Source organism: Carassius gibelio, chromosome B7, assembly GCF_023724105.1.
Source record: "Carassius gibelio isolate Cgi1373 ecotype wild population from Czech Republic chromosome B7, carGib1.2-hapl.c, whole genome shotgun sequence".
Lineage (NCBI taxonomy): Eukaryota > Metazoa > Chordata > Actinopteri > Cypriniformes > Cyprinidae > Carassius > Carassius gibelio.
Window position 1 is genome coordinate 22,651,617 of NC_068402.1, and position 11,339 is coordinate 22,662,955.

The 11,339-nt window shown below is 39.4% G+C and overlaps 1 protein-coding gene across 2 annotated transcripts; it reads left to right on the plus strand.

Annotated features, from left to right (window-relative positions):
* Positions 1-5,843: 5,843 nt before the first annotated feature.
* LOC127961687 (proteoglycan 4) lies at positions 5,844-10,601 on the plus strand. 2 transcript variants are annotated; one of them, XM_052560917.1, is made up of 3 exons: positions 5,844-6,026; positions 8,226-8,609; positions 8,646-10,601. In XM_052560917.1, the coding sequence occupies exons 2-3, from the start codon at positions 8,232-8,234 to the stop codon at positions 9,912-9,914; spliced, it is 1,647 nt and encodes a 548-aa protein (XP_052416877.1). In that variant the 5' UTR covers positions 5,844-6,026; positions 8,226-8,231; the 3' UTR covers positions 9,915-10,601. The 2 variants fall into 2 exon arrangements, with proteins under 2 accessions (XP_052416877.1, XP_052416876.1); XM_052560916.1 differs by having other exon boundaries at positions 8,226-10,601.
* The last annotated feature ends 738 nt before the right edge of the window (positions 10,602-11,339 follow it).

Genomic DNA, 11,339 nt, shown 5'->3' on the forward strand with positions numbered 1-11,339 from the left:
AATACGTAGGTAAATATATATTTTAATCAAATAAAAATAAATACTGGAGAACAAATTTTGAAAAAAAAAATAAAAAAAATTGCAAGTGAGAAAAAGGACAGTGCACGACGACATCTGCTGGTAGAAGGATCTCAAAGATTTTAAGGTCTTTTTTCTTTTCTTGAATGAACTTTAGATTAGATTAGATTAGATTCAACTTTATTGTCACTGCACATGTAGGTACAAGGCAACGAAATGCAGTTAGCATCTAACCAGAAGTGCAATAAGCAGTAAGTACAGAATAAAGGTCTATAATATGTACAATAACTATACAGGTAAGTATTATGGACATAATTTACAGATATTAAATACTATAAGCACGATATACAGATAGGTGTACTATGAACATACTATACAGATGGGCTATGTAAAAGTGTATGTACACTATAGGCAGAACTATGAACATAATTTACAGTATTGCAATGGACAGTAAAGTGCATAGAAAATGTTACAATGTGCAAATGGATTATACAGTGTTCTTGGATGAACAGACAGTAGTGCAAGTAATAACAAGTTACTGTTTTTTGCTTGTTGTGAATAAATAAATAAATCAGTCACAGTGTTGAAGAGGGGGAGGAGTCTATGTGTGTGGTGTGGGGGGTGTTGAGGGGTGTCAGAGGGCAGAGTTCAGCAAGGAGACAGCTTTAGGGAAAAAGCTGTTCCTGAATCTTGTGGTCCTTGTTCGGAGGCTCCTGAAACGCCTCCCGGAGGGAAGAAGGTTAAACAGTCCGTGGTCAGGGTGAGTGGAGTCCTTCAGAATGCTGCGAGCTCGACGTAGACAGCGTTTCCTCTGGATGTCCTCAAGAGCAGGAAGTGGTGTCCCTGTGATGCGCTGGACAGTTTTCACCACCCTCTGCAGTGCCTTGCGGTCAGCCACTGAGCAGCTCCCATACCAGACTGTGATGCAACTGGTCAGGATGCTCTCGATCGCACACCGGTAGAAGTTCACCAGGATGGATGAAGACAGCTGGTTCTTCTTCAGTGTCCTGAGGAAGAAAAGGCGCTGGTGAGCCTTCTTGACCAGGCTGGAGGTGTTTGTGGCCCAGGACAGTTTCTCCGAGATGGTGGTTCCCAGGAACTTGAAGCTGGAGACACGTTCAACAGCCAGCCCGTTAATGTGGATGAGGTCATGCGTGCTTCCTTTCTTCTTCCTGAAGTCCACAATGAGCTCCTTTGTCTTATTGGTGTTAAGGAGCAGGTTATTGTCAGCGCACCATGTGGCCAGGTGCTGTACCTCCTCCCTGTAGGCAGTCTCAGCGTTGTCACTGATGAGGCCAATCACCGTGGTGTCATCTGCAAACTTAATGATGGAGTTGGATCCATGCACAGGCTTGCAGTCGTGGGTGTAAAGGGAGTAGAGGAAAAATGTAAAAATACTTGCAACAAAGGGCATTGTATTATGTACAAATAGTAAGAAATGTTTTTATATATTTTAGGTCATCATATTTAATCTATTTAGTTATAAAAGAGTTTCTATAATCTTTCTTTTTTTTTTTTTTTAAATACCATTAGTAGATGAATGCATATAAAAAGTGATAATCACACCATTAAATAAATTATTCAGCCTTGACGTGGAGACCTGATTAAAACAGATATAAATATTATATGTATTATATATAATATAAAATATAATTAAGTAAAAACTGGCAAACAATTTGAGTCAACTTAAAAAAATAAGGTAACTTATCGCAAGCGCTTTTTTGAGTAAACTTAACAAACAGGGACTAAAGTCCACCCAACTTAAAATAATAACTTAATATCACAAGTTGTCACAACATAAATAGTCATGTTAACCTAAAAAATATCAGAACAAAATACACGCATGCAGCGTTCATCATTTATGCTGCAGCACCCGGGGAGCAGTTGGGGGTTCGGTGCCTTGCTCAAGGGCACCTAAGTCGTGGTATTGCCAGCCCGAGTTTCAAACCCACAACCGGGTTAGGAATCAAACTCTCTAACCACTAGGCCACAACTTTATATTATTCAAATAGTCTAAATAAATAAAAGACCATAACATAACTTTTTTTCTATTATTTAAAGTTTGTGTCCAAATTACAAGGACATAACAATTCTTGTATATTAACTTCTTTACTCAATGCATTTTACACTGAACTCAACACATGGTACATAATGCATGCTAAATAAATCCAGTCTTATGGCATGAAGTACTGTACCTTTTCACATGTATTTAAAATGAGGATATTTAACATAGCCTGAGTGTGAGTATATATTTTCAGCAAATTTTCATTGTGTGTGTGTGTGTGTGTGTGTGAACTATTCTTATAACTATAATCACTCCTCTAATTCAAGTTTATTTTTTGTACTGCTTTTTACGATACAAATCATTGCAAAGCAACTTTACAGAAAATTAAGTTTCTACAATATTTAGTAGTAGCTTATAAGTGGTGTTCATATGACAGGAATTTTCAGAAAAATGAATACAAGAAATAGTCAGTCGGACAATGAACACTATTAACAGCAATTATTATGTGACTACATAGTAAGTAATATTTGTTAGTTCTGAATGTTGTTTCAGGGTTAGCATCATCTGAGGTCCTCTGAGGGGTTGGCATTGTCTCTTCTCAGGTGTTCTGGATCCAGACTGGAGCTTGTGTAAATGCTAGTTACCAAAACAGAGAGACATCATTAGCATAGCTGCTGTTCCAACCAAGTAAAATTAATTAGTTTAACCCAAGCTAAAGAATAAGAATTCACATTTGATCAGATACAACTGCAGTCACAAATAATGAGATGCATTATTCAAATGCTTGGCGAAAGAGATGATCATATTTTTTTTTGACCTAGTAAGGACTCTAGCTGCTGCATTTTGGACTGCCTGTAGCTTGTTTATTGAAGATGCAGGACAACCACCTATAAGTGCATTACAATAGTCCAGTCTAGAGGTCATGAATGCATGAACTAGCTTTTATGCATCAGAAACAGATAACATGTTTCGTAGCTTGGCAATGTTTCTAAGATGGAAAAATGCTGTTTCAGTAACATGGGAAATATGGTTTTCAAAAGACAACTTGCTGTATAATATAACACCCAGATTTCTGACTGTAGAGGAAGTAACAGTACATTTGTCTATAGTTGCAAACTGTAGTCTAGATTATGTGTACTGTTATTTGGTCTTATTCGAACTTAATAGGAGAAAATTATTGGTCATCCTGTCTTTTACGTTTTTAACACACTCTGTTAGCTTAAATAATTTAGAAGTTGAATCTTGTCCCGTTGAGATATTTAGTTGAGTATCATCAGCATAACAGTGGAAACTAATCCCGTATCTTCTAATAATATTACCAAGGGGCAACATGTATATTGAAAATAGAAGAGGACCTAGGACAGATCCTTGTGGCTTTCCATATTTTACTGATGATAAATGAGATGACTCCCCATTTAAATAAACAAAATGGTAGTGACCGAACAGGTAGGACCTAGACCATCTAAGAGCCTGCCCTTGAATACCTGTATAGTTTTTTAATCGATCTATGAGTATGTCATGATCTATGGTGTCGAACGCTGCACTAAGATCAAGTAAAACTAGCAATGAGAAGCAGCCTTGATCTGATGCAAGAATCAAGTCATTTCTAATTTTAACAAGTTCAGTTTCTGTGCTATGGTGGGGTCTGAAACCTGACTGAAAATCTTCATACCGATCTTTTTTTTTTTTTTTTTTTTTTTTTTTCCAGGAAGTAAAGAACTTTTTCTAAAATTTTAGACATAAATGGAAGATTTGAAGTGGGCCTATAATTTGCCAGTTCACTAAGATCTAGTCTTACACTTCAGTTAATCGTATTTTAAACTCAGATCAAGTTTAAGATTATGAAGCTTTCATAAAGACTCATTATCTCTAAATGTTTTTATTGTGATTCTTTCACTCATCAATATTGCTTTCCTCTTTTTCAGGCTTTGTCTAAAATGCATAGAGCTGTTGCACCATCATTCTTCAGACACTAGAGGCTGCTGTCTTCTTTTTCTCCTCCAAAGAAAGCTGCATCTTGAGTAAACGTTTTTGTTGTTGTTTTATTGACATGAGATGTATGATTAAACGCATATGATATGCTTGCTAAACATTCTCTGGGGCATAAAGCTCACAGATCATAAACCGTTCAGCACACAGAGTCTGGGAACTCTGTAACCTTGAACTCTCTGCCCAGAATAGCTGGCATTTTAACAAATTACCAACATTCCAGCTGTGTGACCCAAATCTAAACATTACGCACAATTTTTAGACATGAATGTAGATCATTAAAACTGTCAAGAAATAAAACATGTATTTACATTTTTCACATGAGACCGCACGCTCTCATATTTCAAGAATCTGACAGCAAAGTCCTGTGTTATAGGTTTGATTTCTAATCTTGACATTTAGTACAACGAAAAAATGCAAGCTGTGCCGTAAAACATGCAGAACTATGGAGAGGAAACTAGTTTCTCACGACCATGTTTCATCACTTTCCATGTGTCTAGCAGTGATGAAAGGGCGCGCTGGTTCATTCCTTCCCTCAGTGTAATTTAATCATGAGCCTGTGATGAAAAGAAAAAGAAAATATATATGTAATTGGCTAGTCTGCATAAGGATTGACTAATAATTATCCACACAGCTGGCCTGCTTTGCCCCAGGGTGAGTTTTTTATGAGACCATCCTTTATTGTACACTTGTGCTCAACAGCATATCCAATATTTATACCGTATTGCATAATAATGATCACTTATGCGTTTGATTTATCTTTAAAAGTTGAAAGTTAATGTTAAAAATTACTTAGTAAGTAATAGACAATACTGTCTGTTACAACTACTTACTGTATTTTGCTATTTAAAACATTCAGATTTCTGTGTCTGATTAAATGTGAGGCCAGAAGTAACCCAACAGGTTAATAGTGAATACCTATCTTTGTAATGACATATTTAATATATTCAATGGCTGGAGGGCACATAAGATACAAAGTTATCATATTAGAGCACCATCATTTAGATCGGTGAGTACTTCTTAAATCTGAAGCCTATTATAAAAGGTGGAAAAGAAGGGTTAATGTTGTGGAGTGTATTTTGCATTTATTATACATATCTCTAGAGCTCATATGAAACAGGCCTAGTAAAATCTCATCGCACCTCTGCTTGTACTATTAACACCAAGTAGACGAATTTCACAAGGGTCCCATGTCAGACCACTTTAAGTGGAATGTTATATTAGGAATGACCTCATGACTCTCTTGACCTGCGGCACATATATGATTCAGAAACATTATTCTGGTGGTTTGCAGACTCTCAAAGAATCTGAGTCATTTAGTGTTGCCAAGATATGAACAAATGAATGAAACATCTTTTTTTTTCTCTTTACTTTGTGTTTAAGCTATGCATTATATTTAGTTGTACTTCCTTCAATTATAGAATATCTGCTTAAGACTGGATTGGTGCGGGTATACCTTACAATGTTAAAACAATACTGTGCAACTGAATTCGAAGGCCCTGCTTACAGTTCATGCTCCTCTCCTTCAGCCATGGGGGTGGAGAATTGCTTTAACCCCTGTCCTTACACACACACACACGTAAAGAAAAATGCATGCTAAAACCAATCAGGCAGGTGGGAAAAAAAGGCAAATGCACCAACATGAGTCAAAAGGAATACGGTTGCTATAGAGATCACTTCAAAAAAGTGAAAGAAAAGGGGGCATTATTCCCCAAACCCATTATAAAGCCCATCTAATCTAGTCAAATATGCACCCAACGTGATGGGGGAGGGAAGGGAGGAGGAGAGGGAGGGTATATGGATTGTGGGCAGTGGGCAGGAGAGGCTGTGATAACGACAGATGTCTCACAAACCGTGGGTTTAACAGGAGGGGTGGAAAGAGAAAAAACGCCCAGTCGCAGATTGGACCTCAGGGAGAGAGTAGGACTGGCTCGAACTGAATCACATTCACTACCTACAGGAGAAAGGAAAGTACCTTCCACGCGCTCTTACGCACGGATTTCCACAGAAGCAGGTCAGTAAAATGTTAGCAGTGACTCTGAATAACGGGTAAAAATCACTTACCAGACAAAGCGTTTTATTGAGGCTGGAGATATAGTTGAACGCAGACAGCACGAGCCGTTCTTTGTTCTCGCAATTTTCATGTCACTCATACAAACTAAAAAAGGTACAACGAAAGCTCCCCGTATCTATGTTACTCAATATCTGAACGGGAAAAAAATGTAATATCCTAGAAATGTATGAATGACACTTAAAAAATGACACATTTATAATCTTTCTAAGCTTATAATGTTATCACGGGAAGGTGTGACTTGTGTCCTATAAGATGGGGGGTTAAAACGTGAGTAAAAGTAAAAATGAGACGCATACAAAAGCTTTTGTTTTATTTTATTTTATATTTAAAAAATGAAGCAGTGGGTTACAGGTAGCTCTTACTCGGTTAAAGAGTTAACCCCTTTCGTATTTCGATTTCCCTTTATTGGTGCATTTCTATTGAAAGCATTGTTTAAGGAAATGGGAAGCATTGATTTGCGCTTGCAAAAATTCTAAGAGCTGGTCGATATGAAAAGGGTGGGGGAGCTTTGGTGGTGGTGTTGGGGTGGGGGAATGTGTCTTTAAAATATATAAAATTGTGTGCGTGTACACTGGAAATATGTAAATATATTAAAATGCAAAATAATATTTGTGTTTTTATGAAATATTTCCACCACATTCCACTTTTTTTTCCTTATGTATCTTATATATTGTAACCTACTGCCAGACATGGGATAGGCTGCTTGGTTTGCCATATTTGCTCAGTGTATTTCACCAGTCTTCAAGGACATAACTTTCAGACCATCATTAAGCAAATTTCTTTACATCATTATATTAATGAGTAACTTCTTCAAGCAAGATTAGCAGGAATAATGGAGGCTGAGAAGTGTACTGGCACAGAGCGCTGTGAGAGGCTGTAATAAAAACTGTCTTTAGTGAGCGCTGACATAGGCAGCATATCTCAGCAGTTGGACTCATCTGCAGGTTGCATTGGGGCATGACTGCATATCCGGTCTTTGTTTGCCCCAGTGCAGCACTATGGACAGCTCCTCTTGTAACCCCACCATGCGGCATCTTAAAGAATATTATCCAATTAAACTACAATAACTGCAGGTCTTTAAAAGGTTGCAAATTAAGAAAACATTTAACATTTAATCTACCTCTCACATCCATAATTCCATATGCATGTGAAACCAGTTCCAATTAACACATTAAGATCCTTGCAATTTACAAGAATGTTTTCGGTAAAATGAAAAGTTGTATAATAAAACCTTTCATTTTTAACCCTTTAAGCAGTATGGTCCCATATGTGGGATTTATGTATTTCTATGCTCCTGTCCAGGGGATATTATAAACTCACCAGTTAAAAGGTTAAGTAACGTCATTAGCATTGACCGATGTTACCAAATGTGATTCAGTTCATGTTATCTAATCAGTCTTTCCCCTGAAACTTATCTTCATTATCTTCACACATCCCCAAACCAAGCTGCTTTACCAACCAGAACCGGCCATGAAAAAATGCTAAGAGAAGTGAATGACTTTTATATGACTTTTTATTTATTTTAGTGAAACTGTATACAGATTGATAGAATAAAAAAAATCAACACTTGACATAACTAGACCTGGTCATTATTATTATTATTATTATTTTTATTTTTTTTGTCTAGTTGTCTAAGGCAGAACATTTTTGAGTTCCGCTTGCAAATCCTTCTACCACATTATATATAATCAGTGCCTGCTGCCTTTATACTGTAAAACTGGGTTGTTGAATGATATCTTAACAAGTTTACAAAAACTAAGTGACATCCCCATCCAGTCACCATTTGTCCTCAAGCCACGTCCTCCTCCCAAATACAAAGTTGGACTGCATTCAAAGCCCTTGGCAGAGATACCATGGGGTTAAAATGATTGAGTAAATGCCCTTTATATGGAGAAACATGGTGGGCTATGTGAGCATTTTTCATTTTAAAATGTCATATCCATAATGAGGTGCTAAGAATATTGGTTATTTTCCAATAGAGTTTTAGACTAACTTGTCATGTAGCTCAAACAGTAGAGTATGGCACTTGAAAGTGATGTCATGAGTTTGGATAAAAGCATCTAACAAATGCATAAATATAAATATACTGAAATTCAGTGATGTTTGTAGCTTACATAATATGTTCTTCTGTTCCCACAGAACATCATGGGAGGCAAACTAAGCAAACGGAAGAAGGGATACGATGTCAGTGACCCTAAAGAGAAGAAAGAGGAGAGTGCTGTGGCAGCAGTTGAACCAGCTGAGAAAAAGGCAGAGACCCCTGTGACTGAGTCGGAGGCTGCACCGCAGGAGGCTGATGCGGTAAGTGCAGCAGCGCAAGTGGTGGAGTCTGAAGCTCCAGCTGAGAAGCCCACCTCTCCTTCAGCAGCACAGCCAGAGGTGAAGAAGGATGATGCTGTGCCAGAAAAACCAGTGACTACACCAGAGGCATCTGCTGTATCTAAGGAACCAGAAAGTGCTCCAGAGAAACCAGCAGATGTACCAGAGTCACAAGCAGAAGAGGCACCAGCAACTGCATCAGAGGCAACAGCAGTAGAGGCACCCGCTGCTACACAAGAGGCACCAGCAGCAGAAGTACCATCAGCTGTAGTAGAAACACTAGCAGCAGCACCAGAGGTATCTGCACCCAAGGAACCTGCAGATGTACCAGAAGCATCATCAGCAGAGGACCCTTTAGCTGCACCTGAGGAGCCAGTGACAAAAGAACCTGCAGCTGCACCTGAGGAACCAGTGACAAAAGAACCTGCAGCTGCACCTGAGGAACCAGTGACAAAAGAACCTGCAGCTGCACTTGAGACACCAGTGACAAAGGAACCTGAAGCTGCACCTCAGGAACCAGTGATAAAGGAACCTGAAACTGCACCAGCAGCAGAGGAACCTGAAGCTGCACCAGATGCACCAGTGACAGAGAAACCTACGGCTGCAACAGAAGGACCAGCCACTGCATCAGAGACACCAGTAACGGAGGAACCAGTAACACTATCTGAGAAACCAGCAGCTGTACCTGAGGAGAATGCAACTGCCCCAGAGGCTGAGGATTCTACAGCTGCACTCGACGAACCTGCACCTGAGCTAGAAGAGCCTGTATCGTCGCCTAAAATTGAAGCCTTACCAGTGGAGCCGGTCACAGAGGAGGTGGTAGAGAAAGTGGTTGAGGAGGTTGCAAATACCAGTCAGTTGTCCACTGAAATTACAAAAACCACTGATGTCACACTAGAATCAGAGACTGTTACTGAGGCAGCAGCTCCGGAGGCAGTCACAAAGTCTGCCCCGGTGCCTGAACCTGTTTCCGAAGCATTGAGTGCAGCAGAGGTCGAGATGGTTGTGCCTTCTCCAGAGGAACCCACACCCATCACAGAGCCTGAATCTGAAACTGCTGCACCCCCTGAGGTTACACTAACAGAAGCAAATCCCGAGCCATCCCCAGAGCCAACACAACCCGAACCTGTGGCAGAACAAAAGAGTGCGGAGGAGTCCATTCCTGCAATCGTCATCTTAGAATCAACCTCAACCAACGAGCTCTGCCTTGAGGAACCTGCCTCGACTGTCACAGATCTGAAGCTGAATAATGGAGACTGTGAGAGCGCTGGCTCGGCAGAGGAATCTGTGTCGGCTCCCCCTGAGGTAAATGGGGAATGCCATGAGCAGGCACCAGACGTAGCCCCTGCAGATGTCCTTGAGTCCCCGGTTGAGGCATGTGTAAATGGTGTGAAGGACAAAGAAGCCCCCCAAGAGCTAAGTGACTGTGAACTGAAAAAGGACTTGAGTTTGGCTGCCGACTTTCAGGCTCCAACTCCGATTGGCGACATGGTAGAAGTGCCACAGTGAGTCGGCTGAGCTGTAGACTTAATCTGAGAAACAAACCTTAAATGTGAATCCCATATTGATAAAAGCAAACAAATGAAACAATCGTCTGGCAACACAGGCTTTCTGAAAATAAATGTGAAAAATGCCTGTTGTGTTCTCTCAGGCAAAGGAATTTCTGGTAAACCAAAAAGAAATAGAACCACCCAAGAGCTAAGTGTGCGATAAACAAATAATGAAACAGTGAGGGTAAAAGCCTAAAAGGAAAAGGGAGGGAATGAATAAGAGAGTGAGAGAGAAGGAGAGTGGATGGTCTTTGAAGTCTTTGTGTCCGATGTCCTGCTGTCATTGCAGAGAGTGAGCTTACAGGCCTGGCTGAATATGAAGCCAGAGAAATGATGATTAGACATGAGCAGAATTTTTAATTATTGAGATGGCAGAACAGAAATGCTGGACAGTAACAATAGTAAAAATGAATCGAATGAACAGAATCATCTTTTGTGTGCAAGGCTTATCCATACTGAAATGGTTTATTGGATTAACATTTAATAGTATATAATCTAATTTAGACCACATTTCTGTCACCATGTAATACAGAGATTTGAGGATGAAGCATTTTGAACTTTTCATGTTGGGAGAATCAATGGTGAATGTGCATTTTAACTTAATGGCTTGGCTTAGAAAATAAAACACTCTGTTATACCTTAAAAATGGTTCTCTCTTTTTTGCATTTTTGTGAATGTTGTGCTGAATAGATGCATGTGTTCTTTGTTCACTTAAACGAGTAATAACTAAAAGAGTATTTCAAATAAATCTATGAAGCAGTCTCCTGCATAGAGCATACCCATTTTGTTCCTAAAGCATACGAGTAGCATACTGAACAGGCCTGTTTTCAGCCATTTTGTGCAGTAGTAGAGATCTGACTGGCAGGTCACCATTCCAACAATGTCCCAAGAGTCATTGACTTTGTAAATTTGTACTGTGGGGCTGGGCATCAGACACGTGTTGTTTTGAGTAACATGGAACATGGCCATGAATACAAATGTCTGTTCAAAGGCTTAACTTAATCAGGCTATGGTAGAACAGGGGAAATATTTTTTTTTTCATTCTTCACGGGGGGAAGAGGTTTCAGGATAACAAGTGGGTGATGCCATACAATGCAGCAGACTGCAGCGGGGGAACAAGACTGGGGAACATATTTTGCCTGAAAGGAGGAGCTCTGAGAGAGGAAGAGAGCGGCCATGACAAAAAGAGATAATGCATTCAGACAGTTTTTAACGTACATAACCTCCCACATAGAAAGGAGAACACATGGTCAAATTAGAAACACTGCTTCATAATCAAAAAAAAAAAAGAAAAAAAAAGTACTGCAAATGTGCTACTCTCACCTACTCTCTAAAATAAAAGAGAGGCTGTCTCACTTAAGTGTGAATGCACAGAACTGATTAC

Bases quoted from the DNA above. Each gene is read 5' to 3' on its own strand.
- LOC127961687 (XM_052560916.1), top strand. From the start codon at position 8,232: ATGGGAGGCAAACTAAGCAAACGGAAGAAGGGATACGATGTCAGTGAC.